Source organism: Zeus faber, assembly GCF_960531495.2.
Source record: "Zeus faber genome assembly, chromosome: 21".
In the NCBI taxonomy this organism is placed as follows: Eukaryota; Metazoa; Chordata; class Actinopteri; order Zeiformes; family Zeidae; genus Zeus; species Zeus faber.
The window spans coordinates 8,527,292-8,553,586 of NC_137208.1; the positions used below are offsets into that span (position 1 = coordinate 8,527,292).

Genomic DNA, 26,295 nt, shown 5'->3' on the forward strand with positions numbered 1-26,295 from the left:
AGTATGTATATGTAGGGGACGAATAAAAAAAATCTTGAATCTTGATTCTTGAATCTTGAATATATGTATGAAAGTATGTATATGTAAGGGACGAATAAAAAAATCTTGAATCTTGAATCTTGAATCTTGAATATATGTATGAAAGTATGTATATGTAAGGGACGAATAAAAAAATCTTGAATCTTGAATCTTGAATCTTGAATATATGTATGAAAGTATGTATATGTAAGGGACGAATAAAAAAATCTTGAATCTTGAATCTTGAATATATGTATGGAAGTATGTATATGTAAGTGACGAATAAAAAAAATCTTGAATCTTGAATCTTGAATCTTGAATATATGTATGAAAGTATGTATATGTAAGTGACGAATAAAAAAAATCTTGAATCTTGAATCTTGAATCTTGAATATATGTATGAAAGTATGTATATGTAGGGGACGAATAAAAAAAATCTTGAATCTTGACTCTTGAATATATGTATGAAAGTATGTATATGTAAGGGACGAATAAAAAAATCTTGAATCTTGAATCTTGAATATATGTATGAAAGTATGTATATGTAAGTGACGAATAAAAAAAATCTTGAATCTTGAATCTTGAATCTTGAAGTTATGTATGAAAGTATGTATATGTAAGTGACGAATAAAAAAAATCTTGAATCTTGAATCTTGAATCTTGAATATATGTATGAAAGTATGTATATGTAGGGGACGAATAAAAAAAATCTTGAATCTTGACTCTTGAATATATGTATGAAAGTATGTATATGTAAGGGACGAATAAAAAAATCTTGAATCTTGAATCTTGAATATATGTATGAAAGTATGTATATGTAAGTGACGAATAAAAAAAATCTTGAATCTTGAATCTTGAATCTTGAATATATGTATGAAAGTATGTATATGTAAGTGACGAATAAAAAAATCTTGAATCTTGAATCTTGAATATATGTATGAAAGTATGTATATGTAGGGGACGAATAAAAAAAATCTTGAATCTTGACTCTTGAATCCTGTAACTCTCCGCCTGTCCGCATGGGGTCACTGCCGCACCGCTGTATTTAGGCGGCCGGGGCGACTTCCTGCCTCGCCGTCCGCCCAGGGCACAGTAAACAGATGGAGTCCACAGCGAGCGGCGTCTAGGTAAGAACGCCGCGCGTCCACCCTTCTCGCCGCCGCCTCGGCTCCTTTCGCGACCGTCGCGACCATCGCGTCCGACCCCGTCGAGTCGCGCACCGCCCGGCCGGCTGTGTAAGCACGAACGCTGTTTTATGATTTTTTATTTTTTTTTTAGCCGAAATGTGTTTGTCTAGACCGGAGTACATATAGTCATAGCGTCGAGGTTGCACGGCCGGCGGGCACGCTCAGTGTCAACACCGCTCAGTCACGAAGATAGAATAAAGATTTAAATTACAATATAGAATAACACCCCTCTCCCCCCCCCCCAGCAAAAATAAATAAATAAAATAACACAAAATACAAAGATTCGGCCACACACAATATTCCTAAAAATGTATTAATAAGTCAATATACAGTAAACGCCGGTATCAGTAATTCACGCTCACGCAATAAAGCGCAATCTAATATACGTCTTAACATCCTCCTTGTCTGACTCAGGTCACCCGGGTCAAGCCAGGAGGGGGGGGGACTCCTCCTCCGGCTGGCTGCCGATAAGTCGCACCATTCAAAGACCAAACTAGATGAGGGCGCGTATCCCGAAATCTGTCGCTGTCGTGTGAAAATGTTTAAAATGTGCCGGCGTCACACCTCATATTGCGGTACAACAATCTAGCCCCACGAATCAGAGAAAATGATAATTATAAAGAGGGGGAAAAAATGCAAGCAAGCGGTATTTATCTGATAAAAATAAGTATTACACTCGATTTCAGTTTGATGTACTCCCTGCAATTCTGAAATAATTCTCCAAATGAGCGTCAAAAAGGGAAAGGCATGGTTTGTATAAACCGGTCTGGCCGTGAAAGCGGTTGTTGTTCAATTTGTCATGACGTGTTGATGTTTCATGTGAGGACGCAGGTGAATTAGCGAAACTGAAACAGTCGAGTCCTTGTCGAGACGTGGCTTTTGTTAGGCGGATATAGGGTTTCGACAACCACCGCTGTGTTCTCAGGCAAAGTGTTTTTTTTTTTTTTTGTTTTTTTTGCTGGCATAGTTTGGCGTAGCTACACCCTTTTCCTGTGGCTTTCCCCAGAAAACCTCCACCCACCATCCCCTTCTCGTCTCTCTCCGTTCGGCTGCCCCTGTGATGCCTCCCTCCTGCTGTGGCTCCCAGTCACAGTACACCCATCATCACCTGGTTGCCTTCCTTCTCACTTTCTTCAGGTAAAAAACCTCCTCATCTATGCCCTGCTTTGTGTGCAGCTTAGCCATGATGTTACATAATGCTTTTTACAGGTTATCCAAGGGGTTATAAAAATATTCCATTGATTTAAGAACATAGGGTCAAGTTGCAATTAAAGTTGGAAAATATAAATTATACGCTTCTAAGGAAATATATGCATAATTTTTTTTAATTTTGAAAACAACATATTGACAAATTTGGAAGAAAACCAAAGTTTGAATGCATTTTAGTCTCAAGTCACAATTTATTTACGTTCGCTATTGCAACATTACAATTTTTTTTTCTTTCAATTTTGCCCAGAACCTCATTACAAAGGTCATTGTTGCAAGTCAAATCTTGTATAGAATTTGATAATACCCGCAGAGCCTGTTGGAGTGTTGCCAGTGTGTGTATTTCCTTGTTGGTAGGTGTATAACCAGAGCAGCGTGACTTTTTATTGGCACCGCTTGAAATCTCTCGGCTTTTTTTCCCCCTCTCGCTGTACTTGTATGTGCTCACATTTATTCACAAAAAAGAGGGGCGGGTGAGTCATAAAAGCGGAATTCATTGTTTGACTTAGTTCAAGTATGCCCTTTTGGGTAGCTTCTAGCTGCACATCATATTTTAGTGACACTGGGCAATGACATGAAAGATGGAAAAAAACAACGACATTACTCCCTTAGTTTCACACACACAATCCAAACAGTGAATGCTGTGTGGATAAGCCTGCTTAGCTGACCGACACCACACATTAGGGTCCTAAAAGTTATCCAGGCCAGAGTAGCCCCGACAGAGAAGCGGGATAGAATACAAAGGGTGCTGCTCTCAAATTACAGAGTAGGTAGGAGATTGATGTTGCAAGGTAACAAGCCAGGCATTGTTTAGCTTGAATGTCAATTGATTTCCATTATGAAAGGGTTCCTATTCAAGTCTACAAAGTAAGGAAAGCCATGAATTTTGGGTCAGGACCTGAATTTTTTTTTGGCAGCTAGAAATCCTGTTCCTATAAATAAATCCTATTCCTCACTGGGTAAAGCGTAGTTCTTTTTCACTTCATTTGCTTCATTTGGGCTACGCTCGATACTCAGTGAATAGTTAATGATTAACCACAGTAGGTTTTGTTGGCACATGACTTGGTCCATTCCAGACCCTTTTATCAGTAGGTCAGATGGGTAAAGCTGCAGCAGATAATGGTAAACATTGGACACGTCCAATCAGCAAAACCACCAGGGCATAAGGGTGTAGGTTCAACCTTTTGGATTTGTTTCCTATTTCACTCAAATCCCCTTTGAATAGTAGTCTCGCCTTTTTTAATAATGTTTGATACTTAGCGGGCCTGTTTTTTCTTTTTTCCAGTCTGGGGGGGAAAAAATGGATGCAACTTGCTAAACCAAAAACCATGGCAACATTGTTTTTCTTCTGCAATTATGGCGTGCCTAAACAATGGTCGTTCCTTAAAGTTACTAATGGCGAGGTCAGACTTCGTGATTGTGGATTTTTTTCCAACGCAATCCGACTGCTCGTGCTCACAGACGCCAGCAAGAGATCAAGCAGGTTTAATATCTGGTCGCGCTGGTCGTGTTACGAGCCACACTAATGAGAGGGGGGGTGGGTCGAGAAGGTGAGACGGCAGTGGACAGAGCAGCAGCCAGAAACACACAACATGCCTAGTTTACTTTTCTTCTCAAGGTTTTTTTTTTTTCTATATTTCTTATTAAAATTTTGCTTTAATTTTTTTATTTTATTTTATTTTATTTTTTTTTCCAGTAAACAAGAATTAAAAACAACAACAACAAAACAGTCCAACCATGGAATGGCGTAATTTCCTTGCACTTCTCACATGTTTTTTAAATGGGGGGGGGGGGCATTGTTTGCAGACCCGACGGACTTGTCGTGGATTCCTCCCGGTGAAAGATCTCGTAACGTCTAATGCCCTGTCGCTGTAGCGTGCAACCCGCTAGATTGAAAGATTTCCAGATCACAAAACACAACGTTGTGTGGTGTGAACAGTACAGCGATCTGACGACTTTGAAAGTGGTGTAATGTGCCCACGGTATCAACTGTATCAGAAAAGAAAGCATAGGTGGCCCTTGATCAAATGATATGTACCACTCGACGCTGACTGATAAAATGAGCCAATGTATATAGATACGACAGGTGCTCCTTTTGAGTGTAATGTCACTTTACAGTTGAATTCCCGTTTAAATAATTATATTTGCCCAAAAATTACTATGCGTACAATTCTCCCTAATCCTCACTGCGTTGGTCTGTTAGATTAAACAGGACAGGACAAGCTTAGCTCATCTTTATTGTCTCACACACACACACACACACACACACACACACCACAACACATGCATTACGTGCAGCCGACACACACACATGCAGATGGAGGCCGTGAAATGTCTTATCTGCATTTATCCCATCAAAGCTCGCCCTTCCTCCCGGGGGGGGCAGGCCAGGTGCGGTGGGCAGCTTGGGATGTCTGCAGGCTACTTACTTAAGGCCCTGCCTGGGAACCGCCCTTACCGCCTCGCTCTGCCGCTATGTTTTGCAGCTATGTCCTGCTGCATGCGTCCAGGAAGACTTTCAGCAATGTGAAAGTCAGCATCTCAGCGCAATGGACGCCGTCTGTCCAGAATGACAGCTCCCCGGCCTTCTCCCCCACCGAGGTATTGTATCTCTCCCCCTTTATCACCTCGGAGTTAAGCCCCATTGTCTCACAGTTTGGCTGGATCTCCTCTCTTGAGTGGACGAGAACAGTGTTTCTCAAATGGGTATATTGCATGGGTACTGCAGGGGGCACACCGAAAATTAAAGTGTTTAAAAAAAAAAAGTGTGTGTGTGTGTGTGTGTGTGTGTGTGTGTGTGTGTGTGTGTGTGTGTGTGTGTGTGTGTGTGTGTGTGTGTGTGTGTGTGTGTGTGTGTGTGTGTGTGTGTGTGTGTGTGTGTGTGTGTGTGTAAAGAAAAACACATACAATGCACAGACAGTACATAATTTATGTTTTTGTTGTTTTTTTCTTCCTATGCCAGTGAAGGGGGTGCTCAGCTGAAAAAAAACCAAAACATCTTAGAGGGGGTACAATACTAAAAAAAGTTGTGAGATCCACTGGACTAGAACACAGTGGATTGCTTTTCCCCTTGGGGAATCTGTTATTGAAGACAGGTCAGGATGGAATGTCGAATCCCACTTCCTTGGAGGAGCACAGCGGTCGGTCAGTCGTAGTTAACTGACGTAGAAGTGGATCAGGATGGAATTTAAAACCATTGATCTCCGTTCCAGCCTCTCTGAGGTTTTGCTCAGAAAAATATAGCTCCCAAAATTACTTCAAGGCATATTAGGCTTGTATTTCCAGTTGTATCACTTTGTATTTGTGCTTGTATTATACTATGATACTGTATAATGAGCTGGATACCCCATTGATTCGCTGAATTTAAAAGGCAAAATGTATTCGCTGAAGAGTAAGCTAAGCCCTGACTGACTGAATCTTATTCCCCCATATCGAATGTCCATAATATTTTACGCTTACGATGAAGTGTGTCATACTTGTTTTTATGTTTCACTGCTTCATTTAGTAAACTGGAGATCTTATTCACTTATGTTTCCTTTCTCTGTCAGAGGTGGCAGGAGCACCAGCTCTTTGCTAATGAAGAGGAGGCAACACTCTTCCTGGGAGGTCTGGACACCATCTTCCTCTTCTCTTATGCTGTGGTGCGTAGCAACCTCCCTCGTTTTCCATCTGTTACTAGGGGTCAAAGCGTGGAAGGGAACTCATAGTGTGAAGTCACTGGCAGGATGTCTGAAAAACTATTGTACAGTTGCATGCGTGCGTGTGTGCGTGTGTACACCGCATTAGTGAATTGCCTATTAATGCGTCTGTTCAAAAATAGACACGTCATCATACTTTTTGTTTATTATGAATATGTTTTGTAGTTGGCCACGTGAAATTGTCTCGCAGGACAGACGTGGCCTCCTGGCCTGTAATGTGGCCCCCCTGTGATAAACGCTGTCACGTAATGGCAGTGTGAGTCTACTGGCAGTACGGCTGAGTCACTATCCATCAGACCACCACTTCGACCACTAATGGGAAATATGTGTAAATCGCTGCTAGATGATCTAATGCCAATGTGAGTTTACTCTGGAAATCGGTCAATGTGTACGGGGCTTGGGCAATTGGACGAATAGATGAGTCAACTGGCGTTTTTTTTCTTCTTATAATTTTTTTTCCGCGCGATTCTAGTCCTTTTATTTTGCTGATTTATTGGTCGGTCTCCTCAGCAATTCAACTCTGCAAATAATTAACCTGTCGTCAAAACCTAGTGTGTTGCCGCCGACAATGATGTGTGTGACTTCTCTGTCATTTACTGCCTGGTGAAGTCACATGCGCTACTTATTTTATTGGATAATCCTCGCCTTTGGCAAACCACGTGTCACAATCAAATGCTTGATTAACTATCCACCACAGTCCACCAATCAGAGGAGGGATTCTTGGACAGCTTGTTGTTGATTATTGGAAAGATGGCCGCTTGTTGGATTTATTAGAAGGGAAGACTAGTTCTGAACATAGTTAGATGCTTTATGTTGATCATTATGTAGATATTAAGAAGCTACTGTGGGCAGAGAATAATTGATATTTGACAATGTGACCCAAGCAGCTTTAAAAATATTCTGCAGCGTTAAGTGGGTGTAGATCATTTGGTAATGGATGGCTTCACATCGAAGCATTTACAGTGCCTCCTATTATTGTTGGGAGGCACCTGTGTGACCAGTTCTGGTCTGTTGGCTGAGGGCCTCCAGCCTTGATGGTTTGGTTCGTTATTTACAGTTTCTCTGAAACTGTATCAAGCCACCTCCAGTGCTCCCACTTCTTGGCTACTGAATAACATGCTAATTCTTACACAAAATAGCACTTATACAGTGTGATCAGTCACACACTGTTTGCTTTAAAGCTCTGAGGGCATTGCTGTGAAATTGTCAAATTTCCCTGCATAAATGGAGACGAATGAACAGGACAATCAAGCTGTTACAATTTGCTCATTTCTTTCCCTTTTGCTCACACACACACACACACACACACACACACACACACACACACACACACACACACACACACACACACACACACACACACATAGTCTGTATATACACAGTGCCTGTGTGCCGGAAGTACCACTTCTGGGCAGGACTTAATTTCACATTTTCTACTTTCATTTGGACTGAACCTTGCGGTTAAAGATTGACTCCATTGTGTGTCGTTAACGAGAAATCTCAATGGTCAGAATATTGGGGAAATATATTTGGTAAAATGTAGAATATCATCCTTCCGTCAAAGTCCTGCCCAAAATTGCGGTTGATACTAAGGATGCACTGAGCCACAGAAAGAACCATGTTCGATGTCTCTAAAGGAGGAAATCTCCATATTTAAACTTAGGATAAGGTCGGCAGTCAGTATTGGCCGATGGAGTTGCAAATTTAAGAAGTTTTGGATGCCACCTTTTGAGTGAGTCATCTGTATCAATAGCCGGGGCGGTGGTCTGTGTTTTTGTTTACGCTTCTCTACCTTTCGTCTTGAACGCAGGGTCTGTACATCAGCGGCGTGATCGGGGACCGGTTGAACCTCCGCTACGTGCTTTGCTTTGGCCTGTGTGGCTCTGCGGCGGTGGTAAGTGACACAGTCCGACAAAGAGACGGGACCGCCTGCCGGCTTTTTGAGGGGGAAATCTAAAACCTTTACATTACGAGGGCCACAATGTGAAGACCCCTGACTTTATGGTACCTTATTACTTTGTTTTCTGTTTTGGATCTAACATGAGGAAGAAGTGTCGTGTCTTTTGTAGAGTCCCAATATTTTTAAGGTGCTTGTTTGTGTTTGAAATTAAATTATTTGTTTCATTTTTTTTATTAAGCATTTTTTTTTGTTTTTTGTTTTTTGTTTTCTGTTTATCTGGTCACAGGAGTTTGTGTTTGGCACATTGACAGAATGGCTCCACCTGTACAACATCTACCTGTACTGTGGCCTGTGGGTGCTGAACGGCCTGCTGCAGTCGGCCGTGTGGCCCTGCGTGGTGGCCGTCATGGGCAACTGGTTCGGGAAGTCGGGGTCAGTGAGGCACCGTCTCATCCTCAATACTCACCACGTTGTGTCTGCCTGATGCTTACGGGCTGTTCTTTATCAGAATAGATATTTCGGTGATTGTTTGGGTCGTCATTTCAATCAAGATCTAGCGCGTTCTTTCAAATATGCATTAAGAAACTGTGTTTACGGCCTAAGTCCATAAGAGCGTCCATGTTGATTGCATTACACAACAATTCCCAGAATTCCACGATTGTTTTTTATTTTTATTTTTTCCACATTTGGGTTAACGTTCTTCGCTCATCACTTTATTTGCTAGAAAGTTTTCCTTTCATCTCATCGATTTGATTTCCTTTGTTTTCTTCTTCCTTCGTCACTTGAGGGGGTGGGGGTATTTTTTTTTCCATCCAAGGGTGCTTTTTTATTTTTTTTATTTTTTTGTGACTCTTCATCCATATCGACATTTTAATGAACACATAGAGAATTTTGTTTTCCTACTTGTGTAAAGAAAACAACCCAAACACTCATGATTGAGTAGACTGAAGGCTGTTTGCTAGAGGGTTTTTTTTTTTTTGTTTTGTTTGTTTTGTTTGTTTTTTTTTTTGGTTGGGTGCATCCTGTGGTGGGGAAAACATCACAGCAGTTTGAATAACATAAGTACAAATATAAGATGTAAGGATAAGATAATAAGAATAAGATGTGCAACAAACATCTGCTTTTAGCTTGATTGAACTAGTTATTATTTAATATTCGTCCAGACATATCCAGTGTGTACTTCTCCCTCGGTTCTCTTCTTTTCGAGTTTCTTTCCTCTCTGTTTGCGTCTCCAAGTAGTCGGGCGGGTATGGGGGGGGCTCAACGTGCCTTTTCCACTTACTGGCACTCTTTTGAAAAGTTACATAGCAAAGTTTTAACGTAACCAGGTCTATCTCCACGGCACACATCACATAATGGAATCCATTCAGGGTTCCTGCCGAGACACAGGCACCATTCAGACCCAGCAGAGGGAGAACATGTCAACGTAATTTAAAGCACATTAAAAATAGAACCTTGGATAGTATTCAAAGTTTCTACAAAGTCGCCATTACCAGGCAGCCATTAACAAGTTTTTTTTTTGTTTTTTTTTTTTAAATCAGGTATCCACTATTCGGCTAATGTGTGATGGCAAAATGATGCTAGTGCATCAAAGGCCCGATAGACTCCATCCAGGGTTCTTACCAGGTCCTTGAGGTGCATATCGTAACGTGATAAAACATTTTCCAGTATCTTATTTTATTTTTATTTTTTTACACCATCGATTCTGAAAATAGACTCATATAATAGTAGATGACAATGAGATTCATAATAATCAACTTTTTTTTTTTTTTTTCTCCCCTCCTTCTTAAATGAACTCTTCACTTGTGTATTGCGCCAGGCGAGGCTTCGTGTTTGGGCTGTGGAGCGCCTGTGCCTCCGTGGGCAACATCCTGGGAGCCTTCCTGGCCTCCAGCGTGCTGAAATTCGGATACGAGGTGAGACACGAGCACTGAACGCATCCAAATAATACGTTTCATTCAAAGTTAAATTTATTTGAAGTGCGTTATCACTGGCGCGGGTCTCGTTCTTCTTACTCTCACAATAATACACCCATAAATAACTTGCTAAAGGTGCATGTGGTGATGCATGTGTTTTTATTTTGGTGTGTTTAGTACGCCTTCCTGGTGACCTCCGTGGTGCAGTTTGCCGGCGGGGTGGTGGTCTTCTTCGGTCTGCTCACCTCCCCGAAAGAAGTTGGTGAGAATCACGTTGTGCCTCTTAAAAGATTTTGGAATATCAAGCCGACGTTAGAAATGTGGAAGGCCAATTTGACTACGGCATGCGGTGTTCCGTCCATTATTCCTTTTTTCACAGAATATTGTTTGACATTACGCACAGTCACAACCACTCATAGTTCCATTTGTTAAATACTGCGTACCCTTTTAAAGAACACAGTGAGCCCGGCTACCGGCGAGCTGTGGAAAAGTGAGGCGTGAAGTTCCTCCATTGTTACGACATATCCGCGCCCGCGGACAACGTTTCAGCAGTCTCCCCGTGTGTTCAGGTCTGTGCTTGGAGTCGGAGACGGACCTGGGACCGGTGGAAACCAACTCCGAGAGCCACAGGCCCCTGATGAGCGACCAGGAGGAGGACGAGGTGTGCGACGGAGGCTACTACTCCATCCAGCAGCAGGACGAGCTGCCGGTGGAGCCTCCGCAGGCCATCACCTTCTGCCAGGCTTTTTGTCTGCCTGGGGTTCTGCCCGTGAGTCCGCTTCTCAATAGTGTGGAGATTATGCGATCGGCGTGTGGCCTGGTCATGCAGTTTCATGAAGATTAGTGCGCGTTCAAAATATGCCGGTTCGTGGAAGTCGCGGCGAAAAACACCAGGGAAACACCCAAGTCGCACTTTTGGATAAACTCGCTGACCACTTCTTTATTCCAAAAATATCAAATTGATATTGGGGTTAGTCGTCAAAAATGTGAAAGTCTGGTTTTGAAATGTGTGTGTGTGTGTGTGTGTGTGTGTGTGTGTGTGTGTGTGTGTGTGTGTGTGTGTGTGTGTGTGTGTGTGTGTGTGTGTGTGTGTGTGTGTGTGTGTGTGTGTGTGTGTGTGTGTGTGTGTGTGTGTGTGTGCGCACCTTGTTCTTCTTTTGTGGCGGAGAACAAAGTGTGGCTGTATTCTGTTCTGGCTGCTTCTGTATTTGTGTCTTTTCCGACACAAATGTAAACAAACCTGCATGAACACTTGTCATTCAGAGTTTTGTCTTTCTGTTCTTCTTTTTTTTTTTCCACTATGTTGTCCTGACCCCATCGGCGTGGCAGTACTCCCTGGCCTACGCCTGTTTGAAGCTGGTCAACTACTCCTTCTTCTTCTGGCTCCCCTTCTACCTGAGCAACAACTACGGCTGGAAGGAGGCGCAGGCCGACCGCCTGTCCATCTGGTACGACGTGGGGGGCATCATCGGTGAGTGCCCCGCCCGTTCAGCCCCGCACAGAGGAACAAGGAGAGGCGGTTCAGCGAACAGCTAGGACGCCTTCCTCCGTCCTCAAAAATCTGCGACAACCAGAACAAAGAAATGAACGCCAGAAATGTGGGGGGGTGGGGGGGAATAATAATAATAAAATCTGGATTTGGGAATACTGAAAATATGTTTTCTTTTGTTTGCTAAAATACAGACGGGACATCTATTTCTGAGGCTGCTCAGAAATGTGAAATGCTTGAATTTGAGTGTTGTATTTTCAAGACTATAAATGTGCTTGAAATTGAAGCATGTTTTCTATAATCCCAGGCTGAGTGAATGGCAATTTAACATTATTTAAAGATTGCAGCATGGGCTAAATCCTACCATTTAATGGAAATGGGCAACAGGTCTCATATTTACATATTTATTACATGATTATACACATTGGGGGGAATAGTACTTGAGTTTTCTTTCATTTTACTGTTCCAAAACAGTGTGATTCACAGTCTATTAATGTGTAACCCAATTTTAAGCCTCTGAAACGCTCCGATGGAAAGACAATTAACAATGGTGCCAGTGATGAAAGAACGTTTTACAGTTGATCATCTACTGAATGATTAGCAGGAAGAACGGGGAGGTGTCAGGTCGGGATTGATGATGCGATAATCAAACTTCCTCCCGCTTATCTGTCTCTGTCAGGTGGCACGGTGCAGGGTCTGATTTCGGACTTCCTGGGGAAGAGAGCTCCGGTGCTGGCGGTCAGTCTCCTGCTGGCCATGGGAGCCCTGGTCGGCTATAGCCGTGAGTACGACAGGAGCCCAAAATGAAATGTAGTCATTCCGGTACAGGAGCACGCCAGCTGTAGCAAACAAAACGGGGGGGGGGATCACACAGACAAAGACAAATATTAACCAACAGTCTTCCTGTCTCAGACTCGCCAAACGACCAGGTGGTGAACGCCGCCCTGCTGGCCATGACGGGCTTCTTCATCGGCGGCCCGTCCAACATGATCAGCTCGGCCATATCGGCTGACCTGGGGAGGCAGGAGGCGCTGCGGGGGAGCAAGGAGGCGCTGGCCACCGTGACCGGCATCGTGGATGGCACCGGGAGCATCGGCGCCGCTGGCGGACAGGTAAACAACAACAACAGTTAGGAAGACAACAGTGAATAGGGATATACACAGGGTATGGATCAGATAGATAGGAAAAAAGTGTGTGTGTGTGTGTGTGTGTGTGTGTGTGTGTGTGTGTGTGTGTGTGTGTGTGTGTGTGTGTGTGTGTGTGTGTGTGTGTGTGTGTGTGTGTGTGTGTGTAATTTATATACACACGCGCCTCCTTTTCCTTCTCACCCTGCAGTACCTGGTGTCCCTGATTGAGAGCAGGCTGGGCTGGATGTGTGTCTTCTACTTCTTCATATTCATGGTGAGACCGTTTCCGATCAGCCATTCACTCTCATAGTCTCGTACATAAAAGCATGTGTGTCACTTTTTAGCTTCTAATCATTACTTTGCGTAGCGTCGTTTGTTTACTAATCATTCGAGGGTTTTTTTTTTTGGGGGGGGGGGGGGGGGTTTGTTCATGCTACTTCTCCAGCAGGTTTTCTTTTATGCATTGTCGCGTCCTGAATATACAACATCTAGCCGAGCGGGAATGGAGTGAAGCTTTATGGATAACTGCTCCTGCCGGCGTGAAAAGTGACCAAACTGTAATTAGGCCTGTAACTGACGCGGGTCCTGCTGTGCGTGTGCCTTACAGACAGGGGGCAGCATTTTGTTCATCGTGCCCCTCATCGTCAAGGAGCTGCGTGCCATGTGGAGAGACCGGCAGACGCTCAACCAGCAGCTGTGAAAGCCTTAATGTCCGTCATATTTATTATTTTTACTTCGCTAGGCAAGGCCTGTCTTTTAACTTCCTCGTCCAGAAACGGTTGCTTGTTTTTAATTTTATTTTTTTTATTTTATTTTTTTATTTTAAAGTAATTCTTAGTTATTGAAAGCAAAATACAAGAAGGGAACAGAAGTACAGAACACTCACAGGCTCCGCCAACCGACCTTTTTAATACACGTTTTAAACAGATTTCCTCCCACGCGGCAGCAGAGCTTTCAGCTCTTTTCCAGTCTTAAGTTAAGTGCCTGGGCGTGGAGAATTATTTTATTTTTTATTTTTTAAACGTTCCGGACAGGACCTATTTGCCGATCAAACCAGTCTGCGGATGTTCATCCCAGAATGTACTTTTTGTAAAATATTGTAAGGATGTAATGCAATGTAAATATTTGATCATTTTCAACGACTGTGCTTTCACTTGAGTGACGTGGAGTAAGGCTGGCCTACTGTTTGGCTCTCGTCTCAAGTTTTTTGTTTTGCCCCCCCCACCCCCAAGGGAATAACTGAAACGAATTGCCTGTGATATACACATGTATTTAGATGTTTTAAATCTTTTTATCGACAAATACACATTCTTTGCTCGGTTCTTACTTTAGCCTGTATCTGAATAAACTTAAAGGGAGAAGCCTGCGTTTAGCTTCACGTTTCAGCCTCTGTTACAGTGGATAAACAGCCTTTGTACCCGGGATCCACTGTGGAAGAAAGAAGCGGCAGGTATGTGGGGGTTGAAGGTCACTGCGCGGCTGTGATTAGGAAAAAATCAATACGCGCCGCTTTGCATTCAGTGCGATCTGAGCGCCGTGATTACTCAGTTTTGGACCGAGAGTTTGGAGTTCCCTGGACCCAAGGTTCCAGTCGGGTCCATCCAGAGAAGCACCTGCTCTGCCGATTGGACTCTGGGTTCTTGGTCATCTTGTCTGGTGGAAATGAGGCAGCAACAACAACTTGGTCCGGGTTCATCAAAATTGTTATTTAAAAGAAAGTTCTGTTGTGGGTTTTTTTTTTTTTTTTGTTTGTTTTTTTCAACCTAAACATAATTTTCAACCTTTGGGAGTAAAGTCTCTAAAGGCCTGTAGGGACAAAACGTCCAGCAGCGTTGCCATGACTACAGAGAGTAAACATGGGACTGTACTTAAATGTCGCGTAAAGACCTACTGCAGCTTTATGGCGGCTAAAGCTTGCAGTTTTATTTTTCCTTTCAACAACAAGCGATGGAACTCAATCAAGAAGTCATATCTATACTGTCTGTATTCAAACTCATTTCTTTTTTCGGAGTGTGATTTTATTTGTCGTCTTTCTTTTATTTATGTACTTTGAGTGGCACTGGTGATCATATTGCATCCTGTGCCTCCTGTGTCTTCTAAAAACAAAAACAAAGCACTCTGGAAGGCAGCTTTGGATCGGCTTCTCGAAAAATATATTTTGGGTCAACTTGCCCGGTAGCCACTTGACACACATCCATCCATACGGTTGTATATATATCAGATTGTAAAGTGGATGCGACGCTGCCCTGTTTGTCCCCCCTGTATGGAGGTGGTTGGGCGGGGTCCTCGCTGCGCTATCAAACCCAATTCACCGACCCACTGATTGTCTTGTCATGGCGACTGGATGTTTCCCACCCGACGCTGCTCGTTAAAACCGATGACTCCCCTCACCCGCTTTCTCCAAGTTTGCACAGCACCGCTCGTCGTCTAAAACATCTATTGCTGCGTTTCAGTGCGTATGAAAGTCTTAAAGGGTCTGTCGAGGGAACCGGGTCGCCACGCTGACCCCCACAAAAAATACTCTCAGAAATTCCTCTTGGATCCTACAGGATTTCCTGTAGAATATCGGGTCTGTAGAATAGTATATAAGTATATATAAATAGAATATAAGTGTCCTACAAATCCCTATACTGTAGGGTGCCGTGAGAATTGTCCCAAAATATCCTAGAATTCCTATAAGATCCTATGGGATTTCCATTAGCAACCCTGAACTGTAGGCCCTGATAGGAATACTGAAGTCAGGCTACAGAGCCCACGTCATACAGTACCTATACAATAGGGGTCGTATGGAAATTCTAATGGGAGTATTTATTTTTCGTAAGGGGGGTCAGTGCAAAGACGTCATGCGTTCGTAATGATGTAGATACGTCGTTATCTTGGTAAAATTGTGAATGCGGTTTGTCAATAAGAGCGGAGAGGGCGGTGAATATCAGAGGGCGAGCGTTTGGGAACCACGTGAAATATTTTTCCCGCACGTTCTGGGCCATTTTAAGCGTTACCAAGGCTCTGACGGGTGTAATCATTAGCACAGACGGTTGTGCAGTTTGGAAGGAGTCCTGGTTTGATTGGAACTTGGGAGAAGTGCCAGTGATACAACAATGTTTTGGCGGGAAGAATGAGCGCCCTTTTTATGTCCCGCCCAACATGGCTCCACCTGCTCGTCCACTGCATCCTGGGGTTTACCGACCACTGTGGCCAGGGGGATGAGTGACTTCTCTGTCCCTGGTTAGGATTCGTGAGTAACCGCGCAAAAGCGCTTTTAGTAGCTGCAAAGTGTCGTGCAATTGCACTATTATTTTATCCCTCTTATTTTTGTTGGGGGCACGAGACGAGCTGCAGATGGAGAACAGGGTTTACTTCATTTAGAACTGGAGTTACGCCAGGGGAGCGTGGCAGTTTGTATAATGACGTTTTCGTTGAATGTATAATGTTCAACACAGTCCTTTGTGTAAATATTTAAATTTTTGCCTTTTTGATCCTGTACATTTTCAAGTCATAACTGTGATTCATGTTTAAAATTAAAGATTGGAAAAAAAAAAAGTCACCTACAACTGTATTTATAAGACCCACGGGTTGTAAATATTGAGCCTTTTGTCTGCTTATGTAAATGAAAAAGGAGAATCAGAGTCACATGACTATTATACACACAATAGGTTCTTGTATAATTACCGTGATCATTATAATAAATAACTTTCCCATGCAATTGTAATAGATTTTGAATGACCATGTGTCCAGGCAATAGTGAACTATTAAACAATAGTACATTGAAAAGTAGTACACAATACAAATCTATAAAAGCAGAAACTAACATGGTATCCCACCAATACTAATGTTATTATGCTTAACACTTGTAGTTGCTTGTAGCCTGTAGGTGAACCCTAAAAAGCAAACTTGTCCAAGTTCTTTTTGTTATATATTTCCTACCACCAGGGGGAGCCCTGACCCCTGTTACATCAGGCCAGTATTCTGAGGTTTAATTGTCAATTTGAATTGATTAAAATATACTGAACATATTTTATATATATATATATATATATATATATATATATATATATATATATATACATACATATACTGTGTATGTATGTGTATATATATATATGGCAGTAGTGCACCAAAAAAACAGTAATGTAGTCTAATTTCCCTTTACAAATAAAAACTTTATCATTGAGCCTTGATACATTTACATGTGGAAACAATACACAAACCAGTATTAAATTACTTGAGGTAAAGAGAACCATCTTTTCGTGCACATACAAGATGAACGATACTATAGTGTGAAATAGCTGCAACAGGGGATTTAGAGAAGCAGTAACTGTTTGGCACGTGGATTTTGACTTCGCGAGAAGCTTATTTGGGGAATCAGCTCTTTTGAGACGTCATCCCACTGCTACTCAACGGCCGTGTCGTGTGTCTGAGTGTTGTTGTGACACGAAGGAAAATGCGCCGACCATCATTAATTCATCCAAACAGTGGCACGCACGCAGAGAATTATTTAAAATAATTTCTTAATCTTTAATGTAGTGCAAAGATATAATTTTATTGAATCAGTTAGTTAGAGCAAAAAGGGCATTTTTAAGTACACCCCCCCCCCCCCCCCCAAAAAAGAAAAAGAAAGACAATCTGAATCAAAATAAGTTAATATAGTCTCTTGAAGATGCTGAGAGGCAAAGGCCCAAAGACACAGACAAAGAAAAAAGAAGACAGTGTGATTTTTTTTTAAAAGATACGTCTTTTTCATTTACAGTCATTTTGCAAGAAACCACGAAAAGTCCAACATTGGTATGACTGACACATTGGCGCCGACTTTACACAGAGACTGACAAGAGGCCCGGGATGTGAGAGAGAGGCGCGCACACACACACACACACACACACACACACACACACACACACACACACGGTTTCCTCCACTGGGTTCAGCTGACACACTGACCCTTCACCTGATGCGAAACCCAAAAATGTCGCCTGAACCCTGACGGCAGAATAAAAACAACAACCCTCTCGCCTCCCCCTGAAACACAGCTGCGGAGCTGTTTTGGTATTTTTTTTTGTGTTGTTTTTGTTTTCTTTTTCCTTCTGCTCCTAATTTGCTTTACTCTGCTTAATCGTCTGATGAGGTAGGCGTTAATCCAGGTTATGGCTATTTATCCAAACCAGCAATGGAAATGACCGTGGATTTTAGTATCATTAAAACAGAAGCTTCCTACTTCAATACAGACCCGTGAAACGTTTGATTAAAGGTACCACTCTTTTTTTTTTTTTTTTTACTATTTTAATCTCATTCCAGCCTTGGTTCTAACCCTTTTTTTTTTTTCTCAATTTTACATGAAATCAAATGAGAGGTTTTCACGCCCGTGAGGATTTGGGTTCCCTGTGCCGCGGCACTAGTACAGTGGCCGGAAGCGATGTTATTTTAACGGAAAGGCAATTTCTCTTTGGTTCAACCGCGTCGGGCGCCTCAAATGTACGTGTTGTGGTCCGTTACCAAACAAAAATCGACTTGCATTTAAAAAAAACAACATTTTTTTGGGTGGGGGGGGGGGCATGTTATCAAGCCAAGTGAGGCAACGGTGGAGTGAGTGTGTGTCGGAGATACTGTCTCTAGTTTGAAACTTTTTTTTTTTTTTTTCTCAAGTTTGAAACTTTGGAGCATAATTGGGAGGCACAGGCTTCCAAAAACACCTTATCTTACCTTGTTTAAGGCATGAGTACATCCTTTTTTTTTTTTAAAGGAATGTCATTGACTAAGCATCATGCACAATAAATAAATTAATGTCTCATCTATCTATCTCTCTCTCTCTATATATATATCTATATATATATAGATATATATATATCTATATATATATATCTCAATCAGCTCTTGAGTCTCTATCAGTCACAAACAGATTAGCTCATGGTTGAAACTCCACCGTTGACCTTTGACCCGCTGCTAATCATAGTCGCGCTGCCTATTTGACCCGGGTGACGTTTTGACCTCCGCCGTGACTCGTGGGGTGGGGTGGAGGGTGGGGTGAGACTAAAGCCCACGTGTGGATGGAGGCCGGGAATAGTAACTCGTCTAATCGGGTCATATCATGGGTTTGGCGAGAGAGAGAGAGAGAGAGAGAGAGAGAGAGAGAGAGAGAGAGAGAGACGAGAGAGAGAGAGAGAGAGAGAGAGAGAGAGAGAGAGAGAGAGAGAGAGAGAGAGAGAGAGAGAGAGAGAGAGAGAGAGAGAGAGAGAGAGAGAGAGAGAGAGAGAGAGAGAGAGAGAGAGAGAGAGAGAGAGAGGAGAGAGTGAGAGAGAGGCGCGCCGGAGGAATGAGGTCAGGACCTAGCAAAAGGAACGGGCCGTCCCGGCAGAGTTTCCCTCCGAGGAGCCACGCCCCCGCTCCCAGAGTGCACATGAATCATTTCACAGTGAAACCGAACAGCCCGCGGAACAATATATATATACTGTATGGGCGCGGGGGGGGGGGGCGGTACATAAAATATATAATACTATATACAAAACTGTTTCTGAGGTCTGGGCTTAGTCATCTGGTACAAGAGTAGCTTTGTTGTACTGAGGAAGAACCAAAAAAAAAACAAACAAACCAAAAACAAAAGGTGAGGCGTGCGGGCGGTGTGAGGTTTTGGAGTTTTGAGTCCGTTCCACGTCCACGCGGCGTACGTCCACGCGGCGTACGTCCACGTGCGACGTGAGATCTGCGGCGGGTGGCTCCTAACGCAGCGGGGATCCTTTACAGCTCACGAGCCGCCTCCTCTTCACCTTGAAGAACTCTGGACAACAACAAAAGACAAAGGGGGAAAAAAAAAGGGGGCGGGGTTTTTAAACTCGAACCAAATAGGATTTAGACAAAGTCGCGGCTTTGAAACGCGCCCTGTTTGTGGAGCCGCCTCGTTTCACAATCCTGCCACGGTGGGAAACACGCGGTGAGGATCCGCAGCGGTTGTGTGAGTGTTGTTTGATACGTCAGTTTTAAAATAAGGAAGCCCAATTCTGGCTGCGATGACTCCGCTAAACGGCCAACGGCGGTAACTAATAATAGAAGAACGCAGCAGGACGTCGCCTCTGCCGCACGCATTGAACCCTCGAACGCGGCCGATTGGTCAAAAATATGACCCGGAGGATGTTTTCCTGCTTTCATGATATTTTGAGGATATTTAAATCATCCACAATAACTGTTATTCCTTAATTAAGGTATTTTTGATTATGTCAACTCATTGTTTCTCAATTAGTTGAATGGTGAATATATTTATAGTAATATAAATAATAATAAAAATAATAATACATAATAATAATTATGTACGAACTTGGAAAAAACAAAATATTTTTGTTCATTATTTTCCACCGGGGTATTTTGACCTATCATACACATTCTAGGTTTAGAATCAAAATTGATGTACGACATGTCTAAACATTCTATGAACCTCTTCAGGGCCACATCTCTCCCTGTGAAACAAACTGACCTGTGATGTTGGCCTGCTTGCGTTTGGATGCGCGCTGTATCCGGTAGCGCCCCTTGGCGGTCACCTCCAGGTACTCGTCCCCGGACGAGCCGCCGCTGGACTCCTGGGACTCCTGGGACGCCTCGCCCGTCGAGCACCGCCTGGTCCTGGGGGGCTTCCTGTCGCCGGCGCCGGCCCCGCGGCCCACTGTGCAGCTGCGGTAGAAGGCGGGGACGTCGCTGCACGCCAGCACCTCCCACTCCACCGCCGCCGGGGAGGAGCCCTGCGCCGGGCGGTCGCGCTGGAAGTCAAAGTTCCAGCGCTCGTTGGCCACGTCCACGCTCATGCACAGGAGCCTCTGGAAGTCCTGCTGCAGCTGCCGGTGGTCCACGGGCCCGAACAGGTTCCTGCGCACGGGGCCCACTTTGAGCTTCAAGGCCTCGATGCCCTCCAGGTGGGACGGATCGGATTCAAGCGCTGATGCCGTGGGTGCTGCTGCTGCTGCTGCCAATGTGGATGGTGAAGCCATCGCCATGTCCCTGTCGGAAGGCAAACCCAACACACACACACACACACACACACACGCGCAGAGAAAGAGGGGGACAGAATGGCAGAGGTTTAGTGCTTGGTCTGTCAGACCTGCCAGGCTCCAACGAGGTGCGATCAGGGTTTTAGTGGCACGGAATACACGCCCACATGAGCCATTAAGTGCTAAAACACACACGAGAGCCTCACATCAGCCATGAGCCACACACGCACAGACACACACACACACACACACACACACAGACACACACACACACACACTTAGCGCTCTTGGGGTCCGTGGCGTCATGTGATCAAATGCATGTGTGCCCTAACCCCGCTGAATAATTACTTTAGGAACAGGTGACGCAAAGGAACGGGCGACTCGCCAAACACCAAATAAATCCACGACGACATCATCCGCCGACGGCCCCGCCTTGTCGAAATGAACCTGACTCTCCACCTGCTCTGGTGTCTCGCAGTCAGGGGTCACCCCGAGAGGTCACCAGCGGGTGGGGTGGGGTGGGGGGGGGCGAGGAAACAACTACCCCACCCCTGAGGAATGCTCCATCCAGAGTCCTGCTCTGAGCCACTTTTAATTAGAGCGGTCCTGTGGAAATTGTTCCACACGCAGGGTCCCAAAACTATTTAAATATAAAAATATATATATATATATATATATGTGTCACTCGGATGGTTCAGGTTGATTGCGTCATAAAAACTCAAAAGCGGGTGAAGTGAGTATTTTAACAGTAAGCCAATGATTTGTTAAGGATAAAGATGTTCTGCTGACTTAATTTACTCCTAAAGCCCCAAGTCCATCTTTCCTCGCCTTAAAAAAAAAAAAAAAAATCAGAATTTGAAAGGTCTAGAGTTTTTTCTTCCCCTCATAACAAGGAAAACCCCGTGCTTAGCTCACACTGAACAACGCCTGTAAATGACGCACTATAAAAAAGTGGGCGTTATTAAGACAGTTATATAACTTATATATCCGACTTATGTAAATTCTTATATCTATCACACTTGTAGAACTTAAAAAAATGTGGGCACCTTTCATTTTGCTGTTATTCAATAGAATCTTTTAATTAAAAAAAAAAAAATAAAGAAAGAAAAAAGATTAAATAAAAGTTTCAAAAGTAGTTGCCGCAGTGACTGAATGGGATGAGTGTGAACGGGGTAAACAGGTCGGTGGTCCCGCTTGGGAACGGCTCTGGGGGGGGGGGGGGGGGGGGATTAAGGTGGGGGTCGCTGCCCACCGAGCCTTGCGCAATGGCTTGACATCGCCCACGGAAAACACCATCTATACCAGCCTCCCGGTGGCTGCCTTCTAGGCCTCCACCCGTCACGCATCTCAATGGGATCTCCAGGCGTTCATTAAAATTTTTTTTTTAATATATACGTTGAAATTAAATTATACATAAATAAATAGATTTTTAGAATTAAATAAAAACATTGAAGTAAATAAGTTGTTAAATAGCTGATTCAAACCAGTTATGAAACGCTGCCTTGTCATAATACTTTAATTAAAAAAGCTGTTTGCGTCGAAAAAGTGGGCGCGGCTCAAGTTTCCACTGCGGAGTCCCCGGTTCACACTCGAATTTTCCGTTTTTTTATTATTATTATAGATTTTTATTAGATCTTTTAACACATAAGAATTTGCCGTTAAGTTTTCCACATTGAATCGCAAAATAAGTAACAATTAAAAAAACAAACCAAAAAAAAAAAAAACGCGCGGGAGAGAAAGGTCTCCTCCGACGTTTTCCCACGAGTCCCCTACGGAGCCCCACGTGGCGCAGGCGCACTGGCGTCCCGGGATGTGGGTCAACGAGGTGTGACGCACTAACACCTCTGCACGCTGTCAAACGCGGTCACGACGCAACTCTCCGGGAAGTTTTAAAAGTTGTTGGTTTTTTTTGTTTGTTTGTTCGTTTGTTTGTTTTTTTCAATGAACTGTCATCGTTTAAAAGCATAGTTTTTTTTTTTTTTAGTTTTTTACAAACGTTTGTATGTATTTTACAAACGTGCTTTACATACACACGAACATGACTGAACGACCCAAATCCACAGAAAAGGAATCGAGAAGACGAACAAATCTACAGAATGATGAGGATAAATAAAGAGAACTTACCATGAGCGTCCGTTCACGCCGATAACCCTGATGATAATAATAATAATAATATAATAGCAGTAATAAACGTCCGAGTCGCGCGTTCCCGGCTGGTTTTTCGGACAAGGTCAAATAAAAGGAGAAACGCGCCTCGCTCCGGACGTCAACGCGCGTCCTCTAAAAAAAAACAACAACCCCAAAAAGTTTGAAAAAAAAAAACAACACGGCGACCACGTCGGAAGGTTGCGGCTGCCACTGCCCGCTGCCGTAGCCCCGTCCCCCTTATCTTATCCAGAGGCTTGTTTTGCTCCGCTCTAGCGGGGCGGGCGGGAGGGGCTGCAGGGGAGGGGCGGGGCAGGGCGAGGGAGGGGCGGTCACGAGGTAGCACCGAAAACAACTGCACCCGCCACGCGGAGGGGCCGAAGGAAGGCGAAGGTGCGAGCGGTCCGGGGGCGACAGGTCGACACGCCGTGCGGCGGGACGAGATGGGAATAAGCGGAGGCATTTTATTCTCACCCACATAACGTGTGGTTCCCGTATACCCACGTATAACGTGTAATTCCCATGCACCCACGTATAACATTGTATTCCCATAAACCCCACATAACACGTAATTCCCATATAACATGCTATTCACATATACCCCATAATACTTTTTATTCCCATACACGCCACATTTCACCGGCCACCATCAAAGCCTGTGCATGTGTGTGTGCAAGCATGTGTTGTGGTGTGTTGTGTGACGAATAAAGACTGTTTCTTCTTTCTTTCTTCACATCACATTTTATGCCCACACATAACATTCCATTCCCATATACCCCACGTCACATTATATTCCCATATACCCCACATAACATTTTATTCCCATATACCCTGTATAACCTTTTATTCGCACATCCCCCCTATAGCATTTTACTCCCATAAATACCCCATAAACATTTTATTCCCATGTAGCCCATAAACATTTTATTCCCATATACCGCATATTACTTTGTATTCCCATATAACATGTTATTCCCACATCCTATTGCCTATTCCATATGCATAAGCATATTCCCTCTATCTATTTCATTTTATTTTTATTGCATTTTATTTTATTCTATATATTTTTATTTTGTTCTATAAGTATTCGACTTACGGTATTACGTTTTAGGAGTCAGTTAGTTGGGCTATTAGAAACTTGTCCTAGGACATATTGTGTGTTATCACCGCGTGCGTTGCATTACATTTCACTGCATATATGTATGAAAGTATGTATATGTAAGTGACGAATAAACCTCTTGAATCTTGAATCTTAAATCATCCCCCTTTAACATTGTATCCCCCTATACCCCATGAACATTTTATTCCCAAATACATTTTATTCTCATATAGCCCATAAACATTTTATTCCCATACATCCCAGACAACATGTTACTCGCATATACCCACATATCTATACCGAGTCAACACTTGCACCTTAGTGCCACTTGTCCTTTTGTTGGAATGGATCCATCTTTATCTGTGGGCAATGAGCGCATTTGTTTCCTGTGCTTTTTCATCGCCATGGAAATGTATCGGGTCACAGTGACGTGTGTCCAGCCGCGCGATATAAACACATCTATCTTTACTCCGGTCGAATTCGGTGGAATTCCACCGCCCGCCGCCGTCGGATCGCGTTGCGTTGCATCGCTCAAAAGCTTAAAAAAATAAAATGAAAATAAAGTAAAAAGGAAAAAAAGTGGAGGAAAAAAAAAAAACCTCCCTCTGTGTCGCGGACAAACCCAACAGACAAATCACACTGGAAATAGTTGTCGCCGGCAACGCTCTCGCCCCGCGGCCACCAGCCAAGCGGCCGGGCCGCGGGACCTTCCCTCCGGCCGCCCCGCCGCCGGGCTCGGCAACGCCCCCCGCCGGGCGGAACTGGGTCAGGGGAGTTTTGGCGCCATTTCGTGACCCACATTCAAGCGCGGCGCGTTGGCGGCGAGCCCGGTCACGTTGAGCCGCAACGTGACCGGGCGGATGACGCGGCTCCCGGACGCCATCTTGTTTCGTGCCGGGAGGGGAGCGTGCGGGAGGTTGCGGCGGAGCCCCGGCGGAGCCCCGGCGGAGCCCCGGCGGAGCCCCGGCGGAGCCCCGGCGGAGCCCCGGCGGAGCCCCGGCGGAGCCCCGGCGGAGCCCCGGCGGAGCCCCGGCGGAGCCCCGGCGGAGCCCCGGCGTGTGTGGAAGGGAGGCTGAACACGGGCGGCGCGAATAACTTTACGTCGCCTGTTCCCTCCGGTAACTGTAGGAATACTGTACATACGCAAATTAAAATAAAGTCAAAGAAGATCAAATAAGATGAAGATAATATTAAGATAAGATAAGATAACACATAATATCCACATGCCACTGTAATGCACATATCTGTATATACATAATTGCCTGTTCCATATACATAAGCACATTCCCTCTATCTATTCCATTTTATCTCATTTTATTTTTATTGTATTTAATTTTATTCTATATATTTTTATTTTATTCTATAAGTATTCGACTTACTGTATTACGTTTTAGGAGTCAGTTAGTTGGGCTATTAGAAATTTGTCCAAGGACATATTGTGTGTTATCACCGGGTGCGTTGCATTACATTTCACTGCATATATGTATGAAAGTATGTATATGTATGTGACGAATAAACCTCTTGAATCTTGAATCTTGAATCTTGATAAGATAAAATTAAGTTAGTAGAATATAAGATTAAGTTAATTTCATATGAGATAAAGACAACACGAGGATAAGATAAAATAAGATAAGATTAATATCATTTAATATAAGATAAAGACAACAAAGACAAGATAGAATAAAATAGGACTATATCAAATAAGATAATATAAAGATAGGATTCGGAAAAGATAAGATTAGGATAAAATAGGTTAAGGTTAAGATAAAATGAAGATAAGATCATATAAAAGTAAGGTAAGACAGACTTTATTGTCCCAAAATAAATTTGTCTTGGACACAACAATGCCCGTGTCATTCTCATGAAACCACCATAAAACATGTCCCAAATGACTTGATACACATATTCACAGAGAATGTGAAATAATTCATTAAAATATCAAAGTACACAACGCCTACGATATAGAGCTTTTCGTTGTTTTAACTATGATATTATTTGGGTGTCCCCCCCCCCCTGTGATTTAATGTACCCCTACATTACAGAAACAATGTTGTATCACATATTTTTTTCAATAATTTTTTTTTTTTTATTAATTTTAAACATGACAATAGAAAGAGTAGTGAGGGAATGTAGTAAACGCGGAGTAAACATTTTTTTCACCGTCGTTCTGCGTTCCGCCGCGAACCTTCAGTGCATTCATTACCGTAACGGCCATCTTTAATTGTCCGGATGTGCTACAGTACTGAATTTATTGATAAGCATAGCACAGAAAAAAACAACACAAAAATAATATAATAGTTAGAAATATAATTTAATATTTAATTGATATTTTATATTACAGTGAATTATATCACATTGACTGTGAATGTGTGTATCAATTCATTTTGTACATGTTTTATGGTGGTTTCATGAAATATATTCTATATATTCTATTGTACAGACAATAGGCTTTCTTACTTTGTCTTAAAATTTGAAGACAATATAATGGGAGGCTATTTTGGACTTTCTGAAAGCAGACTATATTGTGCAGATGATAGGCTTACGTC

At 43.3% G+C, this 26,295-nt stretch overlaps 2 protein-coding genes across 3 annotated transcripts; one reads left to right on the forward strand and one right to left on the reverse strand.

The window, feature by feature from the left end:
• Positions 1 to 1,098: 1,098 nt before the first annotated feature.
• On the forward strand, positions 1,099 to 16,179 carry slc37a3 (solute carrier family 37 member 3). Of its 2 annotated transcripts, none has more exons than XM_080021998.1 (14): positions 1,099 to 1,145; positions 2,212 to 2,342; positions 4,898 to 5,012; positions 5,960 to 6,052; positions 7,920 to 8,003; positions 8,296 to 8,441; positions 9,829 to 9,925; positions 10,103 to 10,187; positions 10,495 to 10,694; positions 11,255 to 11,396; positions 12,094 to 12,195; positions 12,327 to 12,526; positions 12,750 to 12,815; positions 13,149 to 16,179. In XM_080021998.1, the coding sequence occupies exons 2-14, from the start codon at positions 2,266 to 2,268 to the stop codon at positions 13,239 to 13,241; spliced, it is 1,500 nt and encodes a 499-aa protein (XP_079878124.1). In that variant the 5' UTR covers positions 1,099 to 1,145; positions 2,212 to 2,265; the 3' UTR covers positions 13,242 to 16,179. The 2 variants fall into 2 exon arrangements, with proteins under 2 accessions (XP_079878124.1, XP_079878123.1); XM_080021997.1 differs by having other exon boundaries at positions 1,119 to 1,253.
• A 2,642-nt stretch (positions 16,180 to 18,821) lies between these two features.
• On the reverse strand, positions 18,822 to 22,892 carry cdkn1d (cyclin-dependent kinase inhibitor 1D). Its single transcript, XM_080022021.1, has 3 exons — positions 22,630 to 22,892; positions 19,998 to 20,515; positions 18,822 to 19,307 (listed from the first exon to the last, which is right to left on the reverse strand). The coding sequence occupies exons 2-3, from the start codon at positions 20,509 to 20,511 to the stop codon at positions 19,249 to 19,251; spliced, it is 573 nt and encodes a 190-aa protein (XP_079878147.1). The 5' UTR covers positions 20,512 to 20,515; positions 22,630 to 22,892; the 3' UTR covers positions 18,822 to 19,248.
• Positions 22,893 to 26,295: the final 3,403 nt, after the last annotated feature.